At 39.7% G+C, this 27852-nt stretch overlaps 1 protein-coding gene across 1 annotated transcript in view; it reads right to left on the bottom strand.

Annotated features, from left to right (window-relative positions):
* Positions 1 to 735: 735 nt before the first annotated feature.
* apaf1 (apoptotic peptidase activating factor 1) overlaps positions 736 to 27852 on the bottom strand; it is a 43878-nt gene continuing 16761 nt past the window's right edge. Inside the window, exons 22-27 of the mRNA XM_084909876.1 lie at positions 26334 to 26459; positions 24769 to 24900; positions 24553 to 24678; positions 21794 to 21919; positions 20053 to 20199; positions 736 to 2319 (exon numbers count right to left, since the gene is read on the bottom strand). Coding sequence (XP_084766002.1) covers positions 2173 to 2319; positions 20053 to 20199; positions 21794 to 21919; positions 24553 to 24678; positions 24769 to 24900; positions 26334 to 26459 — 804 coding nt within the window. The 3' untranslated portion in view covers positions 736 to 2172. The remainder of the gene's footprint in view (positions 2320 to 20052; positions 20200 to 21793; positions 21920 to 24552; positions 24679 to 24768; positions 24901 to 26333; positions 26460 to 27852) is intronic.

The following is a 27852-nucleotide window of genomic DNA, read 5'->3' as shown; positions in this document are numbered from 1 at the left end:
CCTGTCACATAAGAAGAGCTCTTGTGAAGTTTTATAGAAAGCGGCTGGAATGATTTCCTGCAGCATTCTTTATGGCAGAACGGTCGAATAAGAACCAGCCTCTGCTACCTCTACAGTGTGAAATGGAGAGGTGATGGTTTGTTCAGTGACCTCCTGTCCCTCACTGACTAAAATGCCTCAAGATTCTGGACAATGGTAGACTGAGCCAGTTTGTTATTCTGTTAGATATAAAGATAGGGATTTTTCCTGCACACGAAAAATAATGAACTCAAGAGGAAGATTTCATATCTTCTGCTAAGAAGAAAATTACCAGTATTTGTACTTTTTTCCCCCAGATGAGCAGAAAAACAAAACAGGTAAATGTATAGGCTCCTAATCACTGCACACACGAATTGAGCCCATTCTCTGTTACATTACAGATCAAAATATTTACTCAGGGAAAAATATGATTGCAAATTTGATTCCAGACAGTTGAATAAAGAGAAGCTGATTTTGAATCATTCTGGAAAGCAAGTCAAGCAAATCCTTCGTCCCTACAATGCAGGCCATGTGCGGATGTGCGGTGAATCATGCTGTCACTGTGCCTGAAAGCAGGGCTCTCGCTCCTCATGGGGAGCGTCAGACGGCAGGAAGGAGGAGGTTTTATAGGGCAGAGCACACCAGGTCTTAACCATAAATTTAGCGCCTGCTAAACAAAACACAACTAAAAAGAAAGGGGAAACACACACATACAACTTCACAGCATATGTGATTTATTCTTAATAAATTACATTTTCCATTGTACCACATCATATAACAGTTTACATCCTGAGCTGATATCAACATATCAGTTAGGAGGAAATTTGATGATTGAACAGCAACTTTAAAAAAGCACCAGTCAGGAAGGGCACAGTGTGAGAATAACACAAGCATTATTGAATTTCATCCTTACTTTGATTTATTCTTTTTTTGTGCTTATTGCTCCAGCTGCACATGGAGTCCACACCCCTCTCACTGACGTGAGTGGTTTCGATAAAGGTACAGGGACACTTGCCTCTCTCAGTAAAACCTCAGAATTTTCACTCAAATTAAGGATTTGTTTTTCAAGTCACATTAAGAAAAGCATCCTTAAAGATTGTAACTACTTTTTCCAAGTGCTCTCAACAAGTACAGGCTCAGTAGTAAGACAACGTGCACATATAAAGTAATATCTAAAGTTAAAACAGTTATATAGTTATATGAAAAAAGGCAATTAAAGCAGAAAAATGTCTTTTAAGACTGGCAACATGAAATTCGAGTATAAATTATAAATCACATACTGTGATTATATTTTATAGAAAACATTTCCTTTGATCCACGTTCAAAAGTACAAACAGTTCTGACATACAAATAGTCTCTTTAGCTTTGAAAAGAATTCAATTCATAAAAACTTTATCATGCTATCCATTTTTAATGCTCATCAAAGTGCACCAAAAGCTCCAAATGTGCTGGTATGTTTAGAAAGTGTTGACACAAAACACACATACCCTCTGTTACCCACAGTATGTGCATTCACGAAAAGGCTGCTGTGTCTACAAACGGTTTAAAACTGTCAATAATGAATACTGACCCAATGCAGAAGTTCGAAAGCATCACAGCACAGACAAACCAAACTCACTTCATCACTTCTAACAAATCATAGGATGTCTATGATAGCTTTTACGATTACATACATACATACAGAAGTGGAAAATCTCTTGCACATGTGCAATCCTCAACCCCAAAAAACACAGATATTTTTCATTTAAATCTTTCATCTGTTGGTAAATAGTAGTGATAGAAAAAAATGGGTTTGAGAAGAACCGATGATCAGGTTTGCTGGCTTTTTAGAAAGCAGTGTTACCTTTTAAATGCACCTCTTTGTGTTTAAAAAGATGTGTATAATTCAGATTCAAGGAAGAAGATTTCACAGTGCATCATTTAAAGCTGGCGCAAACTGGTCATGTGACCCCAGCAAAATGTATTTGTCTAATGCTCTCAAGGTTACTGTTACTGACTGTGCAAAGTGAAAATGTAAACTGTTTTTCTTAGATGCGCAGGGCGTTTAGCGTTGGACAAGTCTGCATACATTATGCAACTGAGCAGTTCTTGCAATAAGCTGGATGATGGTGTCTGTTTCTGTCATCTTTTGGAGCGGTGCCGGCGGCGTTATCGTCACACCACCCTCTGGAGGATGTAGAGGATGCCGATATTGTCGATAGTGACGAAGGTGGAGAAGTCGGATGACACGTGTATCTTCTTTAAAGCGCTTCCCGTTGTATAGAAGGTCTGCAGAGCTTTGCCTGTCTTCACTTCCCACCACTGGATATAAAGAAGAAGGACAAAAAAACAAGAACATGTTAAAATCATTACGTTTGACCCAAGGGTATATGAAAGAACAAGAAGTTATGTACAAACCTTTGAAGAAAATATGTATTTAGTTACATTTCTCTGTAACAAGTAAATCAAGGCAGAAGTCGTGTAATGTGCATTATGATTTGTCTGATTCATGAAACAAAGACAACAACAAAAACTATAAAGACTCAGTAGTTTACGATGGCTGCCCAGAAGACCATTTCGAATTTAATATTCTAAAATCTCCAGACTCAAACTCACGCACACACCCGCAGGCTCTCTCAAATACTTCGATGGAGACCCATAAACACACCACCCCCAGCAGCTTTTTTGAGTTATTCCCTTTAATCTCAGTTTAAAGTTGACATTTTCCATTGAAGGTCCTTCTCACTGGGATGAATCATCAAAGGCACATCAAGTCAATCATTAATAGCTTGGCACGAGTGTGTGTGTGTGCGCGCGCATTCAACGTTTACAATATTAGGCACGATGATGACACATCAAAACAAGAAACGATGCCCCTTCCAGCTAAATAAAGACGGCGTGACTTTTTTAATAGGTTTAATCTTTAGTAGCGGAGCATGTTTTTGTTATGAACCTTTAGCTGCTCTGAGTGTGGGTTAATAAAGGAAAGCAGGCCAATCCCTAAGTCTATCGACAGACTGCAACAGAAGAGGTGGCAGCAGCAGATTGCTGGCTTATAGGAGGTGTGCACACTCACGCACACACACAACCCATTAATCACACAAACCCTACAGCAACTTTAAAGTGAGCTCATTTGCATACCCCCCAAAAAGGCATCGCAAAAAAAATGTGGTAAGGTTCCTTTTGTTCAGATTTTCATGCTGTACCACTTTGTGTGTGTGTGTGTTGTTGTTGTTGCTGCTGCTTCAAGGCACAGGCAATACTTGTTCACTAGACTTCCTTCACCGCTACTATTGGCTGCTAAGATCTTGGTAGAAAAGACAACAGAGAAGACTCCAATAATAGTCGCCTAAAATGTCATATTTATAATTTATAATCAAAGCAGTTGCTTTAAATTGGTGACACTTGCCTATACTAGTTAATGTCCTACTTAATGTCCTATATGGTGCAGGTAGATGATTTCATCTTAACTAAGCCCCTGTGTCAGGATTTTGACTTTAAAAGAAAAAGTATCCACTACTTTAGTACTGGGGGAAATGGAGACAGGAGTATCTGGTACTAAAACAAACAAACAAAAAACATCTTATTGTCTGCAGGGTGAATAATTTTAAATCTAGGTTATTTGTGACCCAGAAGATTAAAGATGTTTTTTTTTAAATATAGTGCAATGTGGTGCATTTTTCCATTAACATCCTTCTTTAATTGCTAAAAATAATCTTCTCTCTCATGCCCAGACTTCTCCTGGTAGCCCAGCACCTGGACACACTACTATGAAATATTTGTGGTGAATATGAGACAGTTTCTACTGAGTTTAAATGGAACAAAAAGCAGGTCGGGTCACACTTAGGTTATTTTAAGCCCCCCTTTTTGTGGTTTCCACATCATTACACAGCTCATATCTGACAAGGAACCCTTATGGAAATGGAAATAATGTCTCCATCTCCTTCGTCTATATTCAGCCATAAATCAGACAAGAAAATATTTCACAACATATAATATTAAACATACTTTGTCTAACAAAACATTTGCATACAAAGGCTGCTTTACATAAAAGCTATTAGTACAGATTTGTTACCTTGAACTTCAAAGCTATGCTTTGTAATTTGCTACAGCCTTCAAGGCTAAACGTGACCTGAGAGTAAACACGACTTTAAGTCAAAGCAATTAATTCCTACATGGTTCATAAATGTGAAGAATGAATGTGAATAGTGAGAGACAGGTATAAGCATGCAAAATACCTTCCTCTCGGATAACACAAGAAAAACTGAAGTTGATACAGAGGGCATGGAGGTATATCATCAATATAATGTGGAGCAACAGCCTTGCTTCTCCTATTTTTGTTCTTATAAGCAGTGGCAGCAGTTTATGCATGCATATGCATATAGGGTGTATTTAATACAAGGCCAGCTACAAGTGTGGCCTGACCTTAGCTTTTAAGTTGAATAAAATGAGGTTTGATGATGATCAATACAAACTGAATTTGTCTTTGACAAGAGTCAGGAGAAACAGAAAGTATATAATAAAGGGAAGTATTAAAATCAAGGTGAAGTTATTGAGCACATTTTTTACAGCAGGAATCATATTTCTAAGCAGCTATCTGCATTCTAAATTATGTAATCTGTAGGCAAAATACAATTTCTACATGTAGCCAAAGCCCTGTTTAAGTGGGGCTTTGACTGCTGGACTGCACACCCAAAACTGTCTGTTATCATCCACAATAATTCAGCTTTTTATTTACCTTTTTTTTTTATTCCATACACGAGAGGCCCAGAAAAATTGCCCCCACAGACAAGTCGGCAGACTGCCCGATGGCTTCCCAGATTGCAAGGGCACGATCAACCCCACTGTGCAGGTTATCCCTCCTCAGAGAGTTTTCTTTAGTTATCTCCCAAACTTGAAATCAAGCAGCCAGGCTGTGCTAGAGGCCTCTAAGGAGGCAAAAAACAGAAGACGCCTGACGCCTAACAGAAGACTGTTAGGTTTCATTTTACAAAAAGCTGCCAGAGTACTTGACCCACTTCAAGCTTCTCCGAAATAGTGAGACCTCAAACAGTCCACTCAAAACTTTTTTTTTTTTTTTAAATCAGGCAGTCTTAGCAGAATTGTCATTCAATCATCAATAGAGCTTAATCAGTCAGATCCCAACACATTTATCTAATGATGGGCTTATTACACTACCCCCCAAAAACGCCTGGAATCTACACTACAGGACAGGAAACCCCTGTATATGTGGAATCTTAGTGTAAAAAGGTCAGCTACAGCAAACTGGTGGAAAATTACCATTAGAGAGAGTCTGGCTAACAAGATTTAAACTCGAGTACCGATGACCTTTCATCCTGTATCTCAGCCAAGAGATTTTCAAGGTCAAACCATGATTCCTACAATACAGCCATGAAACAACACAAAAACACGATAGAGGTGGGATCAATTTGATTGGTGAGGCGACAAACTGAGTATATACTGCAGATACCAGAGGAGGGCAGAGACACACTTGGCTAAAGCCTAATTGCATCTGAAATGAAACAAAGATGGCTGCTGCCTGTCAAAGAGCTGACAGCTCAAACAAAGAAATAATACTGAGACGCCTGCTGCGCAAGCACACAAACACATATATGAAAATAAACAGACCAATAGACGGACTGAAACAGGCGAGGAAGAGAGCAAACAGAGTCGAAAAACAAGACTGAGCCTCCCAGCAAACAACGGCTGCAGACGAATGATGAAACTCTTTGACGAAATTGATAATAAGGGGAGTAAAAACTCTATAACTCCAAGTGGTTATAAACAGGGGATTAGCAGAGAGATGCAATGTATGGAGAAAAGAGCTGGTGCAAAATAAATGTTTAAAAAAGCCCGTTGGCTTTGAGGAAGGACGAAGGGAGATGTGTGGAGTGAAAGTGTGAAAATCATTTCAGAGTGAGTCTAGATTTACTAGGAGGAAAAAAAAAACTTAGCCAGAAAATCGCTATGTTTAATCATTTACACAGGAGGATGAGGATGAGACTATGCTGGGTGGCATGCATATTTATAGTTTCATGTGGCAGGATGGAAAGTGAGCTTTTTCCAAAAGCTGCAGACGGGAGAAAGGTAAATGATAGGTGAGCAAATCCAGACAGATAAAAAATGCTGAAAACAGTAAAACATATTTCACATTTGTCATAACAACTGTTTATTCTCTCTCATGGGAATATGCAGCTGGGTTTTGCGTTCGTGTGTCACACGGAGGGCCCATATCCTCGGAGCAGATGGCTGATGTGCTGACATCAACACCATCTCCGTGAGACCACTGATATATGGGAGACAGCTAGTGATGCGTGTAGATGCTAAATAACTAAACTGGAGTTGCTTGCTGGGTGTTCTGTGTGTTTGGTGACCACCTTGGGTCTTCTTTGAGATGTAAGACAACGCAGTCTGTAGTGAAGCCGCTGAAAGCGGAGGGAAAATGGGTTTGTGACAATGTTTGCATGTACAATATGTGAATGCTAATGCAAAGAAGACAACGCACAGGTGAGGCTAAGTGGAAATTCAGCATATTCAGAGAATGCATCAGTGCATCAACATGGAAATAATATACAAGCAAAACCAAGTGTAGGTTACACAAATACTACAACTAAAAACACGGGGGATTATTCACTAATAATGGACTTCACTTATATAGCATCCGCCTGTCAGGCAGCTTAGCAAGCAGAATTATGATCTGAATGCAGTGTTGTGCCAAAAGGAGCTCTATAATCACAGTATAGGATCCTCTTGTTAGCCTTTTTCTTTTAATTAATTAATTTTATTATTCACATTAGCTTACATATAGTTTAGCAATGTTTGAAGACACTTTCGACCACAGACACATTAATATATTTCTTTTTCTATCACAGAACCCCCCAAGGACACTTTGCTATGCATACTGGAGGAGCAGCAGGTTCAGTTGTCAATGTTTATTTGTATTCAATTAATTTTATTTCATTTATATAGCATAAAATCACATATTATCCTTTAATGTTGGAGAGAAAATCCCAACAATCAGACGATCTCTCATGAACTCTTGGTGGCAATGGGAAGAAAATAAAAAAAAACCTCCCTTTTAATTCTCACTAAAATAAAAGCTTTATCAAAAAGGAAAGTTTTAAGCCTAGTTTTACTTTAGAGAAGGTGTCTGTCTGCTGAAACCAAACTAGGGCCCTGATAGCTGAAAGCTCTGTCTCCCATTCTATTTCGAAAAACTCTAGAAACCACAAGAAACCCTGCAGGCTAAGAACAAAGTTTTCTAGTGGGAGACCACCTTCATCTACACTGAAGACAAAATTATAACAAAACAATGCTGCCAAAGAAGGCCAACATGGCGGTGTTGTGGTAAGATCCTGGGTTTGTCATGTCACTACTGGGCTGAGGTACAAATAAAGCATCACCTGACACTAGAATATGTGAGAAGAGAGCCGTGGTGGTGCAGTACAGTATAATATTGTAAACTGTGCACTTTAAATGACTGACTTCTGGAATAGCTTTTGGAAATCAGGAACTCAGTTGGCATCCTGTGGCTTCTTACACCACTGTGTTAGGTGAAGCAAAAAAATCATGGTAAGGGACTCAGCTGTCTCATTCCAGTCCCTGAGGGCCTTAGGCAGCCACAGGAGCAGAAACCATCAGTTTCTGGGTAAAACCGGTGAGCTTGTAGTACATTTTTATTGCCAGAGAAGGACAGGGGGAAACTGTTATGTAATAAACGAATAAATAAAAAACTCAAAAAAGAACATAAAACAAAAAGAACTTCCTTCTGTAACCATCAAGGGAAAGTGAAGCAGCAGTCCAAAAGCTATTATCCCTGATAGCAAATGATAGAAGTTATACCAACAATCGGAGGGAGTACAAATGGCACTGGATGAAAAGCACAAATATTTATGGCATCTCCTTTGACTAAAACGTGATGTCAAAACAATGGCCACTGATCCCCTTATCAATACAGCCAAAGCATTCTGTAGATTCAGATAGTGTCAAGCTCACATACACAGAGGTCAGAATGACATCTGGGGAAGGCCTGATAGCGTCTGTGTGAATGTGAGTAACCCCAGTTCATCTCAGGCAACAACAGAGGAGAACCAGATTGGCTCAGACAGGCCCTCACCATTAGCTGTGGTGAGGCTAAATAGGTCTGCTTATTCGGGCTACCTGAGGGAAAGTCAGGATTGCTTATGTAATAAAAAACAAAACAGTTTTTATATTCATTTGAGGACCAGAGTGATGCTTATGTGTGAACACAGTTGGGTCTTTTAGAAGGAAGGAAGGAGGTAATTCATCTTCCTCTTACATAAATAGAGTCCAGGGGGAATAAGTACAGTTTCTATGCTAAGTAGAAATAAGAAGGAAAGTATCTAGAGCCAGACCACAAGGAGTGGACGCTGGAGAGGAAGAAGATTAAAAAAAAAAAAAAAAAGGGACCAACCAGAGGTGATTTTGTAAGGCCACCTCCATTTCATAAAGAGAAAGTGAGGGATTTAGCGTGTGAGCAGGTCATGAGACTAGCAGAGGGACACAGCGCGACTCTGAGGCTGAATTATTTATCCAAGGTTCCGCTGCTGAAACATTGATGCTCAGACAATCCTCTACACATCTCTCCCTCACACGCTGGCTTTCTTCCTTCACTTTTCTCTCACCAGCATTCCCACCAGCTACTCCTTATTCACTGCAGATAAACCAGAACCCCCCCCCCCCTCCCAAAAAATGGAAATGAATATGGATTCTGCAGAGAAAAAAAAATGAAAAGCAACAAAGACACATCGCATCCTTGAATTTTTTCCCCTCTTTTCATCCTCAGTGTCTTATTGTTCTTTGTCATGTATTCCCCTATTTTATGATTTAAAAATGTAGCAAAGATAAATGAAAAAAATATATACGCAGATCAAGAGACTCCATAACAGGGAAAGAACAAGAAACATCAAAAGAAATGGTGAGAGACAAAAAATGTACTTGATGGATAAAAGAGCAGCTGGGGATTAAGAAAAGAAGACAAATATATAATTTACACTTAGATTATGTGTGAAACTGGCAAAGAAACACCGAGTGAAAAGAGGAGAGCTAACTTCAACAGAAAATCTTGTTTTCACATTAACAGTTTGGCCCAAAGCTAGAAAGCTGTGACGAGTGAGCTTCATTTGATTTAATCATAAAATTACTGTTACATTTACAACATATACATGTAACAGCTATTTTATACATTTATAATAAATCATTTGTTGGGTTTATAAGGAAAGGGCAGGTGTGACAATTTAAATCTTGATTTTATTACAAAAAAATAATAAAAATCAGATTTTACAGGAACAGAAATAAGTGGCCACACTTAATTTAGAAAAAGTAAACAACAATGAAATCATAGCTCCAACCAGCAGGGCTGGAAGGACAGATGGTGGTGATAACTGTGATTCAAACAAGATAAAAAAGACTTAACTAACTTTTGTTATTTTTCCTTTCTAAGAATTTTCTAGAGCAGTGAAAACAAGAGCAATGTGCAAGCTTTTGTTTTTTGCTCCGTTTTAAAGCATAATTGTTTATTATTCTTTGATTTAATTATGTGGATATGATCCATGTGTAGCATTTGTTTCACTGTTTGGCAAAATTTGTTTAAATGTTTAGTAATAAAGTAGTAGTAGTAGTAATAAATAAAAAAATAATAAAACAATAATAGTTATTTCAGAATATTCTACATATTCGTATTTCTATGCATTTAAATTGTTATAACCTGTTACTCTGATGTGCATAACAAAGTCCTAAAAAATGAAACAACTATACTCACAAAGTATCCCATGCCAATATGTTCTTGTCAGTGTGATAACCTGTTCTCATTTTAGATAGCTCTATATGGCAGTCTCATCACTTTGACCTTCAGATTAATCGATTGATCTTATATTTATACAGTAATTTCTATATGTTGACAATATCACACTAGTAAGAATCATAGTTTCTAAGCTAAAAGGCTTTCTGTCAATTTTTGATCCAAAAATTATTAAATTGACCTTGAAGACCTTGGTGGATAGAAGCCAATTTGAATGGACTGTTAACAGACAGAATAACACGCACGCACACAAACTCTACCATAAACATAACCTCCTTAGTGAAAGCAATAAAGAACAAAATAAAAAGAATACAAAAACATATCAAGATACAGGATAAATAAAATAGTAGGAATGCGCCATTTCAAAATGTATTTTTATTCTTGACATCACAATAGCTTTGCATGATTCACAGTTCAAAACAATCCTTCTGTGTCTATGCCTTGCCGTAGCCTCTCAGAACATCCCTGTCTAACACAAACAGTTCCCTTCTAGTTGACTTTCGCCTGATTGCTTCGCTCTTGCAAAGAGAAGACTTGAACAGCGAGCTGGTGGGGCTTCTGCGCTTACCACCAGAGCTGTGTGCTTGAGACGACCACATAACGTATACGTATACTTTGTTGCAGCCTTATGACCCACATGGGATGAAAATGACCAACTAACTACCTTGCTCTTATTGCCGTTATATAGAGCCAAGAGTAGGAAGAAACTGCAGACTGAAGCTGAGTTTTTGGCTCACAGGGATCACTTGCACATATGCTGACCTCATTATGTGAAACTTTGGCTGTTTCCTATGAGCACCCATCACAGTAACAGTATATATATGTGATATGAAAGCCTACTTTAAAGAACAAGCTTGAGTAAGCTCATTTGTGAGCGAGCGTCTTTGCATTTTGAAAAGCACACACCACCTAGCTCTACTTTTCCCCTCTATCAGTAATCTAACACATCTTCCCTGCCTCATTTCGTCTTGCTGTTCCTTTTTTTTAAGAACAAACAGAGACCCTTCTTTTACAGCAAGCGAGACAATTAACCCTGGCTTAATGAGCAACGCAGAGGAAACAACCGCCTCCAAGAGGCAGATAAATATTTCACCAGCTTGTGTTCATACCCAAAGCCTGACAACGAGTACAGAAACCAGGCCATCTTCATTCCGATATCAACTCTCTCAAAAGTTCTTCGCTCTTCTTTTATCTCATACAAGAACAAATTCCCAAGCAGACAGTCGAGGGAGTACGTGTCTGCTCTGGATGTATTTTGACCACATGAGGAAGAGCATGTGCATGTTAAAATATGCATTAAAAAAACAAGAAGGAGAACTGTTGTTCTGTCTAAGAAAAAGATAGTCGGCTTTCAGGGGGTCTTTTGCATCTTGTGAGTGTGTGCAGGTATTTTTAGAGCCAGGTCTGCTTCTATGTTGGAGCAGCACTGCGGGATGCTTATTTCTGAAACAGCGTGAAGCACGAACCCATTGAATGAAAGAAAAGCTGCAAACGCTGCCTGAACCAACATGGTGGCCTATTACACTGACTCTTAGAAGGCTATAAAAATGTGTTATTTCCATCTCTGGACCAATTTTGAAGGAGTGGGAGTGGACTGATCAAAGTGAAAGCCAAGGGGTGCAACAAATTCCAAATATACAAAAGGTGGCTGACTTTTTGTTGCTACACAAAAAAGAAAGATTCGAAGTACACACAAGCATTGCGTGGAGATAAAATGAACCCCATGAAGAAATTAATTGTTATCATTGTTGTTGCCAATAAAATCTTTGTCAAATTGTAAAAGAAGTAGACTGAAAAATCAGAGGCATGAGGTCTGATGGAGTGATGAATCCAAATTTCCAATTTTTGGATAAAACTGTTGGGAGTATGTATGGAGAAGTTCAGGACAACAGTGAGAGTCTACATCATCTGTAAAACACGGTAGAGGTGCTTTCATGGTTTGGAGCCGCATTTGTTGAGGATTTTGTCAAACATTGTGAAATTTTGAAAACAAAAAAGTGCAGTCAAATTTTGATCCACAATGCAATACCATCTGGAGTCCAAAGGAGTCCATGTTAATAAGTGATTCTAAGTTGGAAGCAGCTGTGGATGTGAGAGTGTGTGGAGGTCTGTCCTGTAATGGAGTGGCGCCCCCATAATGGCTGGGATAGAGGCTCACTAAATCACTTGGTGACACGTGAATTCTAAAATATTAAACATTTTGAAACACCCCGCCACCTTTTTCTTATGTCCAATCAAAAAAAAAAAAAAATCACATATGCAACAAATATTATTTATGCAGAAGAAGAAAAAAGACTTTACACAACAGGATCTAGAGACAGAAGAATGAATAGTTGTAATGACTAATGTTTAGCCTTGAGAGAAAGCATTAAGATCGGCTTTGCCGGTGAGGAAACATGAGACACATTTACTCATGGCTTAGTCAACCTCATTATACGAGAGTCTTGACTGCTCGATACCTCACCCATCCCCCGGGAGAGGTGAATGCAATTACTCTGGACAGTTCTTTTTGCTCAGACCTACGCAACTTGCTGCTACGCAAGTCTTTCTCAATCTTTGACACATTTTTCATCCATCAACTGTCTCTTGAGGGAAGGTCAGCGCAACCTTCACTCCTTCATTTCATCTAGTCTCCCCGCCCTCCTACCTCACTTTGAGTCTTGCTTGGAGTGATGACTGGCTCTAACAATTCACTGGCCGCCAAGGACTTGTTAGGACGCTTAATAATGTTGGCTTGAGCTGATGAAACAGCAAAGAGACAGATTTTGATATGATGGATGAAAGCTAAAAAGGCACACTGATAACCACAGTGTGTGATTGTATAAAAAAAAAAACAAATGACAACTGAAGGAAGGTGTAAAACAGAGATAAGAGAAACAGGACGAACAGGTCTTCTGGGAACCCAAGAAAAATAGGGACTGAAAGCAAGGGGAGTCCAAGAAAGTAAAAAGGTGAAATTGTGTTTCTCCCTTTTTCCTCCATCACACGTTCGCCTGATAAGTGATGGCTGACAACAGAAGTAGCAGGGGATAACCATCACCTGAAATACTCGTATCCATCTGGGCTTACACCTTTTAGAAGTGTATGTATATATGTATGTTTGTGTGCGATTTAGTATGTGTTTGGCAATTCTGTGCTGCTATTGTCCTGTTCTAGTGAAGACAATGTTAATTTAAGGTGGAATTTAGTTAGTTAATCAAAGTTAGTTGGTACAATCACCGCCCAATAATGCAAAAAAAAAATCACATTCAATGAGTTTTCAATGCAGTCTCGATGCTGAAGGTTATTTTCTCACATTAGTAGCCTTTTACAGAAGTCTTACTTCCTATCATTTCCTGGTACAAAGAGGATGAACCTGTGCAGGTAGAGACATGGCTGGGAGAGAGGACTCTTGGAGATTGGGTGAACAAGGGTGATGTGAAGAGCTACAGTAAGTACAGGGGGATACGGCTGAACTGCCATATCATGAAGATATGGAAAAGAACTGTTGAAGCTGGGCAGGAACAGAATAGGAAGATCAGAGAAGATTCATAGATGTAGTGAAGGAAGACATGCAGAGGGTTGGTGTGGCAGAAGAGGAAACGAAGGATGGGATGTGACAGAAGCAGATAATCTGATGCGGCAATCCCTAAATGGAGTAGCTGAAATAGGAAGAAGACTTCTCATTAAGGCTTGCTAGATTATCCAACAAGTTTTTTGGATTCTAATTTTAAAACAAGTCTGATCCAACTGATGCAAGATGATCAACCAAACAGGATTCAGATCCCTGCTAACGTCATGGCTCCTAAGCCTGGTTTATGACAGGTCGCTTAGTAACACAGAACAAACCTGAAGCCTGGGTTAAACTCTGTTGAGGATATGGACATGCAAAGCTGGGGACCCAACAGCCTAGTATTCCTTTGGGTTATACTTCTTTGAAGTCCACTGCCCGGGTGCATGCGTAGCTGGTGACTGTAATTTAAACTCACCGTCCAATAAGCTGACTCACGGATGCAGAAAGTATAAAATCTCCTTAAGAGTACCCACAGTTACTGATTAGGGCTCAATACTATAGCACAGGCCTTTTTCTTCTGAATCAGTATTTACAAAGAGACACTTGAGTGCTTTTGTTTTGTTTGTAACATAATGGTGTGAATTATTCTGGGCTGGTGGGGGTGCGTGTGTGTTCTTGCAGTCAGGATGAGCCTTTTCACACCTGCTGCCTCCCTGTTGGACCATGGCACTGTGACGGATTGTCTCATTGCCGTTTGCAGAGTTTGTGTGTTCGTGTGTGTATCAAGGCCAGGTGTGAGACAGGTACAGCATTTCCTGGCAGGACCCAGAACAGAAGGGAGAGATGATGGGAGTCACTGTAGAATGTAACGGCCTCTCTCTGAGGGCTGGACCACGCCACTACATCAAATCCTGACACACACACACACACCCCAAACAATTCCTGAAGGCGTTTGTTTTGTAAGAAATACAAGCAATTTAATGTGTTTTTTTTTGTTTTTGTTTTTTTAAGAGAAAAAGAAACACTGGTGACAAGGAGCACGAGAAGTTTAATTAAACACTCTACACCGGCATCTACCCACAACAGGGGACTGGACTAACACATACCCTCACACAGTGGCCTGCTGCTTTTAATTACACTCGCATCATTCACCCAAGCATACAGAGAAGCAGGGCGTGATAAAACGCACAGAATGAGAGCAGCACAGACGTGGAAAAACAGCAGCTTGAGAGATGATTAAGGAAGGAGTACTGACAGAGACAAGAAAACACAAAAGCACCAGGACAAACAAGAAAACATCATTCTGCACAGGTGGCCAAGGAGACAAATGGAAGGAGACAAACAATAAGAGCTACAAGGCTCGTGTTGTATCATATCAAGCCATCATCTAACAGAGATCCATGGGAGACGTCACCCGCTGTCACTGCTCTGGCTCTTATCCGGCCAGCAACATCATCATTCTGCTAGCATCAACACACCGAGTCACACCGTGGAAGGGCTTCTCATGTTTACAGCTGTGATCAGAGAGGATCTGATAGCTGAAAACTCTCCACTGAATCACATCGCGATAAGGAAAACATTCTCGGGTGTGCTCCGCTTTGCTTACTATGACAGCTGTCTTCCAAAACGCTGTCGCAGAAATGAAACGTGGTTCGATGTTAGCAGTGTTATCACACCTGCTGTGGTTAATCCGTTTAAACTGAACTTTGGTTCGTTTGTTCAGATAGGAACTGAGTAATCGCACTTGGGTGTGGACCAAAACAACCGGACCGAGACCCTTTGAAGGAGGTGGTCTCATTGCAGATCCAAACAAACTCCAGTGCGGTTTGCTTATGGTGTGAACGTGAGCTGGTCTCGATCCGAATCAACTACCAGGTGTACGTTGTAAGTTTGAGCTATAAAACCTCCCATACTCATGCATGCTTTGTATTCTGGCATGTGGCAAGGTACAATAGATGTGCAAGGGTCTGTAGGAGCTAGCTACCACCTGTGAAATGAACCTAAATTCTCCAGTGTTATCCAGTAGTCCAGAACGCACTTTCTTCCTGTACTTACTACATTATAATCTATGAAATAACTGCAGAATTAACAAAAACAGTGATTAAAGGGTTCATTTTGGTTTATATCAAACCTAATCTAAATTGTTCTTATGCTAATACTACTTCCAAATATTCCCCCCAAGATACATTTGCTGCAGTCTTTAAATTTTGGTTTGCTGTTTCTCTGCATAAACACATTGGTTTAGATCTGTCGTGTAGCATTATGAGTCAGAGGAGTTTCGAGCTCTGTAATGCTATTTATATGTGCTGATTATTATTCAAATTCGTAAACAATAAAGGCTGTGATCACATCCTGATTCTGGATCAGATTTTTTTCTAGCCAAGTTAATCAAATTGGTCGACTCCTGACACCAAACATATTAGGAACATTTTAAGCATTTTACCGTTGTTTATTGAAGCCATAAAGAATGAATTTGTTATTATGGTGAAGGTATAGTTTTACAGTACACTGCATTGTCATTTTCTTTACTCTGTTATCAGGTTTGATGGTTATAAACTCTAATTCTAAATTCTAATTAACAAAAAAAACAAGTTACTCAGCCCTCATGCTCCTCAGCTAAGCCTTTATTTAGAGCTTTTGTGGTGTTCAAGCCAGACTTCGATATCAGCCTACATCTATGATCCAAACGCACATCTTACACAATCCCACTGATCCCTCATAATGAAATCTTTCCCTTACACCAGCTGAGGATAAATACAAACCAAATACCCTTATGAGGACGCTCAAATGATCGCCAGGCCTTTTTCCAAGACTGACAGAAGAATGATTACCACATAAAAAGACTCCATGAATCATTCTCAAATCTGAGAAAATAGTTGAGTGATAGTAAATAGTATCTGGCTTTATATTTATTCATAACTGTCAGATCCAGATGTCAGAAACATACAGAAATGCTAGGGCAGATGTTTTAAATACCGGCTTACTTACTAATAAGTTTCCATGTAAAATTGAAGACATTTGCTGCAGAATGGGCGAGCGTGGAGACACGCTGACAATAATCGTTAAAACAGATTATTATTGTGCTTTCTCAGTCTGTGGGCTATATTATCTGTCATGAGAGATACTCACTCTGTCAGGGTAATTACTATGACAGACGGGATGGCTTCTCATAGCTGTCCAGCTGACACACTATGCGATTAATCAATCAAAGCCTGAGGCTGAGGGAGGTTCACCCTTTAAGACAGGCAGAGTAATCCATCACCTCTCCTCAAATCCACTCGCTGATCTATCACGTCAACACGCTTCGCTGAAGAAGACAGAGGGTCTATGAAACGGCGTAACAGAGTGATCCGATTCCCAGAATAATTATGACCGTCATCCTGATGTGACGCAAGATGAAGCAGATGAGGTCTGCATTAGTGCTGCGGGTAGAGCACCCCTGTCTGTATATGTTTATTAATAAACAAGCAGAAGGGTGTTTTAGTTGACATCTAATGCTTTTCTTAATAATTTTGTCACAGTTTTAAGGGCGACATAAGCAGATTACAGCACATGACTATTAGATTTTCACTGGCAGGTAAGTTTGAGGATGAGATAAAGAAAGAAAAAAGGATTTAAACAAGTTTATTTTGGGGGTTTTTATTTTGCTTTTCAGGTTTTTAATCTGTTGCTAGCAAACCATGATCACAGGAATATTTTTATTTTGGTGAAAATATAGGAAACGGCTTTGTTGCCAGAATTTTGGTGTGAGACCATTATCATGTCTGTGTACCAACTGTGAAGTTCAGGCTGATAATCAGTTGGCTTAGCTAGATGCTTTTACACTTCTGTCTTTATGTGGATTACACAAATCACACACACACACACACACACACACACACACACACACACACACACACACACACACACACACACACACTTGGATGATCAAATACATCATGCAAATTTTTGCCAACTGTAGGGGAAAGGAAATGTTTGGTTTAAGAAATAGTAGTTAAAGTAGTTAAATATGAGTAAGTAGTTGGATAACAGTAAATAGCTATTTATTTGTAAAATCTATTTAATATTGTTTATATCTATTCATAAATATATAACAAATGTTCTCTTCCCAGCTTAAAAAATAAGTACTTAAAAAAAAAAAAAATCACATACACATATTTTAATAAAACTGCCTTTAGCTTAGATAGTGGCGCACATTCACCGTCTATGCACAACTTGTTTTAATATGTATTAATATTTCACTAAGAAACTGTATTTATGAAGAGAGTTGGACTATGAAAATCTTTTCCAGTACACTCCAAAGACTCAAGAGGTTAAGGTCTGGATGCTGTTGTTGCCCATCCATGTGTGAATATCCTGCACCAGTCAATCTGAGCCGATGAATCCTGGCACTGCCATCTTGGAATATGCTGTGCCATCAGAGAAGAAATTAAATTCACTGATGTAGAAAAGGCATAAATCAGGTAATTCAGTAACCTATACTTGCAGTTTAGTGGAAGGCCTTTACGCATTTAATATTCAGGTGGTGAAAAAAAAATCAATTAATTAAAATAACATTTTGCACTTCTGGACACTTAATGAAAGACTCGTTCCGATCATGGTTTGATGCACATGTCTGCGACTGATCATGACTTTGATGTCGAAAACTACCCCAGATGATGAAAACTGCGTCTCCAGCTACAAGAAAGGCTACGAGGAAGTGCATCACTTCAGGAGTGTTACAGTTGTTTTTGACATACACAAAGTTGTCCACAATGAATATATACATACCCCCAGATCAGATTGTCCAGTTCTACTGTAACATCTGCATCTACTCTGCACATGCACTTTATACCTCGAGTACACAAAAATACGTCTGAAAGAGCTTTTTTTTTTTTTTTTTTTTTAAATGTTTATATTCTAAATACCACAGACTCTTAATTAAAATGAGTACATTCAACAATTATTTCAACTTTTGAAATAATTTCCAAGTTTTATAATCTTGTCAACAGCAATCTGCACCAGATGAGATTATGATGTGTTTTGGCCATCTGTCTATATAAAGCCTGAACAGCAGCACTCTCTGCCTTCGACAGAAACGACTCTGTCGACCCACACATGCAGGTATAAACAAATGCGCACTTGTACACAATCGTGCACACGGCACTACCCCACACACAGTATCAGGAGTAATCCGAGATATAAAGCCTCATGGATCAGAAGTGCTCTCCCTGGAGAATTACATCATTGCTGAACAAATGGCCAATCAGAGCTCAGCTGAGACTGTCCGCTTTGTGACCCCTCTGCTGTAAAGTAAAGGCAATAAGAACGAGACCGTAGACCTAGAACATTCCAGTCACGTCACAAGGAGACACTGATATCTTTCTCTAAGGCATTCTGTGTTTTATGTAAACCTGCAGCATTGCAACAGCTGTCTAGTGAATGCAGAGATGACACATGCTGGCAAGCATCTTTCCATTGATTTTACTGTGATTCTCAATCAGCGTTCATCTACCTACCTACCTACCTTACATTTTTTAAAATAGAGGCATCAAGAAATGTACTCTGCATACATCCATAAACAGTTTTTCAATAAAAAAATATACTCAAGTTTATTAGGAAGCAGGACAATACCTATGTATACCTCAATACAAGGCAATAAAAATACACATTACACAGAGTGTGTGTGATGTGATTACTACTTAGGGTGATAGTAGGTAAATTACTACCTATCCTTTGTTATTATTTGTGGGGGTTTTCATCACTTAATAAAAGGATTTGTGACCAGCCAACACTGTTAATTTTGTTTCCTTATAAAAGTAAATATTTTGTAGTGCCCTGGCAGCATCGGGGTTGCATACCATGAAAATGAAACACTGCCCCCCTCTCATCCCCCAGAAAAATCACGTAAAAAAAAAAAAAAACGACCCACAATGTAAAAAAAATGAAGGTGATTATTCAGCACTCGCCATAAACTGCAATATCTCAAGCTCATGGAGACATTTGTTGCTTATTATCAACCACCTCATTCTCCCTTTATTTCCTGTCATCTTTCCAACTGGTGTTTTAATGAAGACATAAAATGTCCAGTGACTGTATGCCTCTGCTGGCCAGTAGTGCTGAAGTTTAGATCCATGTCTGTGCACATTTATACGACAAATGTAGTAAAGTAAAGGAAACCACAGAGGAAAAATAACAAGTGGGCATCAAAGACCTGTCATTAATTCACCAAGGACTAACAGGATCAAAATCTCTCCTGCTCACAAATTATGGCATTAAATAATGTCCCACGAAGCAGTTTGGGAATTACATAAGGTCACTGAGAGACTGACTTTTAACCTTTTCAGTTTAAAATGTCATCAGTTTGCAATTTATCCTTTGAAAGGTTGCCAAATTAATAATGATTCTTGAGGTTTAGGCAAAAGTGAGGTCAAATTTACCTTAGAATCGTGACAATCATATATAATAATTTCTTCTTTAGGTTTGAGTGAATGTTTGTGCCAGATCTGAATACATTTCCACAAGGTGTTTAAGAGATTCTGTCACTTGAATGACACTTATTGGCGTATATCTAACAATGTCAGGTGGACGGACAACTCTGAGAACCTTGTCCATGCAGAGGCAGAAGAAAAAACAAGTAAGATGGCATGGATTTGAACAGCTCAGTTCAACTTAACTGCATTTCACTCCCTTGAGAACAGACGCACCCATTGCCAGCTGTGAAAACCAAATGGGTTTGAATCTGCAGAATGCATTAGCATACCTTGATGTAACCTCCAGTTGAGACCAGAAGAGAGTTGTCTGGGGAGAAGTGCAGATCTGTTACCCAGCCTCCATGCAGCGAGTCCATGCCATCCTTACCGTCCCGGGAACAAACCTTCAGCAAGGACCCATCCTTGACACTCCAGAGCTGTGGTGCACAGTCACACATTATAAATCATCCAATAAACAAATGTTAGGGCCTATAAACAACTAACACACATTTTACGCTGTCAGTTTTAAATACATTTCCTTCTTGTTATGTAATAAAACAGATGTAGTGGCTGGTAGAGTAAAATTGTAGATTTCATTCATTAGATTTAGAGGTAAGCTTCTTTACCTTTAAGTCGCTGTCTTTGAGATACACTTTTTCTCAGGCTGACACAGGAGTACTGACATTATTTCAAGTATTCTCTATTCTCTTTGTGGCATCTTTTTCTAATCTTTGACAGCTTTAAACTATGTTGTATAGTTTATACTCTCATTAATTTCATTGCTATACGTACTAAGCCGATCTTTGGCTTCCCCTCAGTATTTTAAGAGCAGCACATGATGTATGCCAGTGTCAGTAAGAACTTTAGAAGATGACAGTCTGAGGACTGAAACATCTCTAATAAAATATGCACGTATATCTGGGACTATTTGCACTCTCTAGGCCCCCTGCCACTAAGACTTTATGATGTGCACGAATTCTGTTGAAACTGCAACATTAAGGTTTGATGCTATAAGCTTCTCTTGAGCCTAAAAACATGACAAAGGAAACACAGAAGAGTATAAGGATTGCTTTTTATGTGACATTTCTGTGTATAGTTTGAAGTAAAACCATATAATATATAACATACAGTATATAATGAAATGATGAGTCTACTGCAGCTGTTATGCAACTGTTCACATGTCATGTTCATTTGACAGTGACACATCACACGTACCGCTGTATTTAACACTTTGCATGCTTTTTGTGCTGAATGACTCACATTTGTTTCTATAGAAACCGGGGCGAGATTTCGCTGTAGTTTACGTAATTGAATCTGATGGATTCGGTCATTTCTAAATAATGGAGCTGCTCTGCTCAGAGGCCACTAGAGGGCATTAACCCTTTATTAACCAGATACGGCTTGCTGGCTGAATAGCAGATCTTCTCCTCTACCTCTCACACAGTATGGCTTCATATTTACTTTGGATGTGTGTGTTTCTGTGTACGTTGTGTACAAGTGCTTCATTTTCCAAAGCCTTAGAGATCCAATTTGGCAGCCTGAGTCCTCTCCTTCACCTCCCACTGTCAGACGTCTCCTCCTCTTCCTGCTATCTTCATCCCAACTTCTTACACACTCTTCCAGCTCCCACACCCCCTCTTGAGAGGGAGCCCTAGCTCCCCCCTTTCATCTCACCCCTCCTCTGTGCACCGCAGCAATCATGATGCATTAGTAAGCACTTTATCTAAATGAGTGATGAGATGTAATTACAGAGTGATTTCTGGAATAAATGTCGACTGCTATAATTGCATTTTTTTTGTATGTTCCACAGCAAATTAGGTGGTTTAATGCGTTGTCATATTGGTAACATAGAGCAGGCTAGTGTGTTGACACCGCCATATTACTTTGCATCATCCCTCCCCAACAAAACATTGTGCGGCTGTGTATCAGGTTGATTTACATCAGCAGCAGATGCCTAACTAGTCTCTTTCTAGAACAGCAACCAGAATAAAAGGATTTCAAAATAAAAGTTGAGTATTTTTGAAAACACACCCGGATCTCTCCGTTGTCATCTCCCGTTGCAAGGTGTTGGCTGTCCCACGAGAAACGGCAGCTTCTCACACACTCCTGATGGCCGATCAATGTGTTGGCACACTGCCAGGACTCACAGTGCCACAACTAAGAGCAAAATGAAAGAGAAAGAAAAGAAAAACATATATTTTTTTTAAACTTAACATTCACACTTTCACACACAAGTTTGCGACCAAAAATCATTTAGTCAAGATAGAGAAAGTCCTTTACACATCGGACGCGTAAAATCCGTGCAAATGTTTCGTGCATTAAAAATATTTCTTAGACTCAGCTGTTCTTAATGCAGCCGTTTAAACCGACCGTGTAATTTACGTGGCCGACATTTATTTTTTTCGAACCAAGCTCCATTTTTCAGATCCGAATAAACAAAACACAACATTTAGAATGTCGCATTTGGCAACATTTATGCATCAAAATGTGCACTGGTACTGCAAATACAATGTTATGGAAAGTAAATATATGATATGGAAGTAATATAATACTATTTTACCTCGTACTTACAGTTAAAACAATAATTTCCGAGCCGACTGACCCAGTCTATCTCCAAACTGCCACACTGACATCCTGAAATATGTACGAAAGCGGTCGAGATACAGCTTCAGATCCTGGATCAAACCATGAAATTCTCCCTGCTGCTGGCTTCTCCAGACAACTGGATGAAACCAGAATCTCCGTTTCTTCCTTTTCTTGTGTAGAAACATTAGGACCAGCATTGCTTGATACTGACTTCATTCCACAGTGTATTTTCTGGGGACAAATTTTTGGGAAAAACGCTACTTGTTCGGTCTGTACATAAAGTAAGTTTAGATCTGAAAATTTCTGAATTTTGTGTCGGTTTTTACGTGAAATATATTCTGCATCAGATCTACGTCGTAACTTACGCCATACTTGAAACCCCATTTTAACCCTATGCTGGAACCTTCTACATAACCTGATGCGCACCTCCCGAGAAATTTAAGTACACGTTGGGTCGATGCATACCACAACAATTTGAATCGCGTGGAAGGTTGCGGTGTAGGGATAAAAGGAGTGTTCAGTTGTAACACAAGTTACGTTGTAGATTTCCCGCAGAAATCGAAATCACAGTTTAAGGGTGCTTTATAGGTGATGAATAAGCTAAAGTGTGTTACATTTGCAATATTTTTTATGTTCAATATAAATCTCTCTGTTCAGAAATGTTTGCCTAGCAATAATCTCTCAGAACAGAATCTGTTGTAAATACTGAAGATTGAACACAGTAATAATGACACAGAACTTTAATTTCTGTTGCTCAGAAAAATCATCACCCACTGATAGATCTTATGACGACAAACAATCATGCCAAATGCAGAGCTAATGTTGTTACAATAACATTATCTGTTCATCAGTAATCTTTCCCTCATTGCTACCGTCTCTCATATTTTACTCCCTCCTCCACATCTTTTCTTTTAATACTCCTTCCTTCCTCACTCCACATCCTGCGTTGCACTGAAAATAACACGCCTCATAATTAGACACTTCATTTGGCAGTCGACTAGCTACGTCTGAACACAAAGTTCAATTCATCTGAAGGTCAGGGGAAAAGAAAAGAAAGGAGAAAAAAGGGGGATGGAGAGAGAAAGAGGTGGAGGGAAAGGAACAGACAGAACAGAGCACTTTCCTTTTTTGTGGTGCTCCACAAAGCAAGTCATGGCTGAGCCTTTTGGTTTGACCTCGAGATAGATGGAAGCCAGGGACTTTAGTGTTTTGTGTGTTTTTAGCTCCTGCTCGGTCTGGAGAGCAAGCACTATGTCACTGGCTTCTAACCAGCCCCACAACACACACACACCTCAATTATGATCTTTGCCAAATCCATAAAACACACATTCTCTCTCACTGCCGTTTACTGACAGAAGCCAGGTTGGCTGACGACCCAGTGCCTGTTCTCTACAGTAAGTGTCAACCGAATCCAAATTCCCGTGTGAAACTCGGCGGCAGTGACTCTTGATCATTGGCTTGAACACACGCCAGACGGAGTGGCTTTGAATGGTTGCTAATGGTGCACACTCAGGAACACCAGTTGTCTGTAAGTGGATAACTGATCGTATAAATCTAACACTGAACCCACAGCTGTATTCAGAATCCAAGGAAAGGAAAAGGAATGACACTACAAAGATGGTGATGTGAAAGAGCATGACATCTCAGGATTGTTCAGCTTGTATTACGCGGTGCAGTTCGCTGCTCTTTGAATGATGAGTAGGGAAAGCGATGATTTAAGAGCTGCTTGCAGAAAACCTCTAGTCCACAGAGTCAGTCAAAGTCAGGCCAAAGTCAGGCGCAGTGGTGTCGGCAAACGGGAACCTGGCAAACGCAATATCCTGACAGGGATGTTAGTTGATTGTGGGCCTGCCAGTCTGCCAGGGTTGTTTGCCAGCTAGACTGGACATGGATGCAGAACGACAGACTGATCTGATGATCTGATGCTAACTCTCCAAGGCCATTGGGGCATTCTGCTGCATACCAACCTCTAAGGTCTTTTACCAAACTGCTGGAAAAAAAGTGTTTCTTAAGATATCACCTCTAGCAGTGCATCCATGTGTTTGTGCTGTAAGAAGGAGCCTTGAGAGAAGATGAGTAATATGTCATTTTGTTACTGGAGGCACAAACGGATATGTCTCATCTCCTCTGTGTGTGTGTGTGTGTGTGTGTGTGTGTGTGTGTGTGTGTGTGTGTGTGTGTGAGAGAGAGAGAGAGCACTGAACCTTAGCAGTCTTGTCAGTAGAGGTGGTGGCAAAGAAGCATCCGTCTGGCGAGACATGACAGGACAGAATGGTTCCATGATGAGCCTCGATGTCCTGCAGTTTCTCTCCGCTCTCGGTGTCCCACACCTAAGAGTGTGCAAAGAAGAAAAAATTACCATTTGATCTCACACGGCTGTTAAATGTAATATTATAAATGTGCAAGAGCACGAGTTTTACCTTCACAGTACCATCGAAGGACCAGGACAGCAGTCTTGAGTCGTTCGGTGAGTTGGAGAGTAGAGAGAAGCATCTGACTTGCTCCTTATGACCGTGCAGTACTTTACACTTGCCTGACTGCCACTCCCACAACTACGGGGGACAACAGAAAAAAAAACGTCTTTCAGCCACTTTGTGACAGAGATATCAAAAATCAGTTTTCACCCCTTGTCGCCATTTTTGCCTTTCCTATGTATTTAATGAGTAATTTAATCTGTGATGCGTTTCTTAAGTATCTATACATAAAGGAAGAATCAAATTGGTCAAACTCAAGAGAATTAACTGAATTTAAAAAACACATTTCTAAGTAACACAACATAGGAAAGTATTTTCAAGCAGTCTTTTCCTCTGTGTAGCACCCCATAAAATTAAGTGGATAAATCCATCTTTACAACATAATATCATAGTACTTAATTGATTTACTTTACTTTCCCCTTCCTTTTAAATGTGCTTACTAAATGCTGATGAATCTGTTAAGTTAGAAATCTGGACCTGTGCATGAGTCTACAGAGTGTTTGTTTTATGTGAGCAGAGAGTTACAGGAAATGAGCTGAAACAGGAGTCCAACTGAGCTCAAAGACGGAGGGCAGGACAGAGAGAAGCATCCAGATAATCCTATCAATCATGGCCTTGTGTGCAAGGTGCTGCCTTTCCACCCCCCGCAAAGAATCTGTCATTGGTGTGAAGGTTAAAACTTTTCATTAACTAAGATCAGTGTCACTAAATTGGCATACATTTAAACACAGATATCCATCTTCTTGTGAGCACATATCAAACTGCATAAATCTCAGTTTTTTTTCGAATAAGTGGGGATTGTTTGAGAGTGCTGAGAACAGTGCAGAGAGTAGCTGTATGAATATGGAATTAGATGCTGTGCTGTCGGTGAGGGAAGGAAGTGCTGCAGTGGACAGGTCTGTCGGCAAAGGGAATAGACGAAGAAGAGGGAGATGAGAGGAAAGGGGAAATGAGCAGCAGAGCATGAACGTTGGGAGTTGACAGAGCATAACGGCCTGAACAATACACACATACTCACACACTGCACAACAATAACACATAACAGATAGCTGCACGCGGTCAACACATGAGCAAGACGGAGATAAAGAGCTACCGAGAGCGGCACAGCCCGAGGCAAAGAAAAAGAAAAGGAAGGAGAGGACACAAAAAAAGAGGGATGAAGAATGGAGAGGTGCAGAAGCCGACAGAGAAGTTGGTAGAGTGTAACAGGTAGGGGAAAGTGAAAACACCACAGGGACCTGAAATATTGTGAGGTTAAAAGATTGAGCATGGAAGGCATTTTTACTCAAGGTGAGGAATGGGAATGGGGAAAGAGTAATCGATAGCAGAGAAGAAAAATGGGAAGCAGGTTGGCAGGGGAGGTGAAAGAAACTTGCCATTGATTAGCCGGAAAAGAAGGTGAGGATGGAGAACATACTGATGAATAGGACTAGGAGAAACAGAAATATAAAGCAGACAGACACACAGGATAAAGACAAAAACAGAGCAACCTAGAAAGAGGAGGAACCTACTCTTATGGTGGCGTCCTCAGATGAAGTGATGAGTGTTTGGCCGTTCTGACTGAACTGACAGTGCAGCACAGTCTTAGTGTGCCCCTGCAGAGTGGCCAGAAGCTTCCCAGAGGGCACCTCCAGCACCTGGAAGGAAGAAATAAACATTAGCATCATAAATAATCAAGTAAACAGTAAGACCTAATGGTTAATGGCTTGCTCCAAAACAGGTCTAAATGTCTAAAGATACACTTATGCAGCAAAAGTGTCTCTGAGGGTTTTCTTTAAAAAAAATCCTGATAGAAAGTCACACTTTAAGGGAGACTTTAAAAAGAAGAGATGTAAAGCACCACTGCTGGCTTAACAGTGATAAGCACATCAAAAAGAAAGTGGAGTTTGGGAAAGAGTTGAGCAAAGTCTGGTCAAGACCATGAAGGGCAGCTGGAGGTCTGACAGCCCCGTCGATACGAGAGTGTGTGTGTGTGGTGGTGTGTGGTGGTGTGTGGTGGTGTGTGGTGGGGGGGGACACAAAAACAGCTTTGATGCACAAAAGTTCCAATTCAAGGAGAAAAAAAAATATCACCGTGTGTTGTCACTTGTGAGTTCTGAATAAAACTTTGAGACCCTTCACAGAATAGCCAGAGCTGGATTTGAGAGAGATAAGATTTTGTGAGTGCCCTCTAAAGGTCAACTGGATGGAACATTAAATCCTGGAGGCTTCCAGAGATCCATAATGAGTTTACAGGTAAGTAAACCAATATGAGAAAGTGTTAGATAATAACTGCATCTGTCATGAAATACAAATGCCAGTCCTTAAGACTTGGACTATTTTCCTCCAGCACCTCTGTGTGGGTGACATTTCTGGGATTCAGTGAAGTGTGAGTGTACTCAGCAGACATTATAAAAAAATTGAAATCCATTTATTTCATTTCATTATCTTTTTTGCCAATGTCTTAGATACTTCGGTGATGAAAATCTTGTAAAAACAATGACACACATTCATGTCAGTCTGCTTTGTGTTTAGTTGTTAGATGTATCAATCAACTGTCATTGAAATGTACAAAATATACAATATTGTGCAAAAGTCTCAAGCCACCTCCAACTTTTATGTATTTTTCTTCCAAGCACCCAGGTGTGTGATTTGTTACTGTGGTCTTAAACAACAGTTCTCTCTCCAGGCTTTGTGAAAGTCCTTCTTTGAACATTGGCTGCTTTTTCACTCATTTTCCAATTACATCTTGTATCTGACCATTTTCAGAGGAATGTTGTTTTTTGCTTGAACACTGACCTATGAATCATTCAAAAATGAAAGAACCCCCCGACTTAAGAGATGAACCAGTGTTGTGTCTACATATAAACAACGTCTTAGCAAAGAACCAAGAGCCAATTTTTACCCATTTCTTTACTTATTCATAGCAAGTATAAGAAAGACGGGCATAAAATTTGTATTTCTGCACTAACGATGTGATTTGCAAAGAAAAGGCAGCCAACATCCAAAGAATGTCTTTCAGGAATCTGCAGAACTTTTCCTGAAGACTAC

This window comes from Perissodus microlepis, chromosome 17 (assembly GCF_051167445.1).
Source record: "Perissodus microlepis isolate ML-2025 ecotype Zambia chromosome 17, ASM5116744v1, whole genome shotgun sequence".
NCBI lineage: Eukaryota > Metazoa > Chordata > Actinopteri > Cichliformes > Cichlidae > Perissodus > Perissodus microlepis.
Note: the sequence above shows the minus strand (reverse complement) of the source record. Positions and strands in the feature narration are given on the sequence as shown.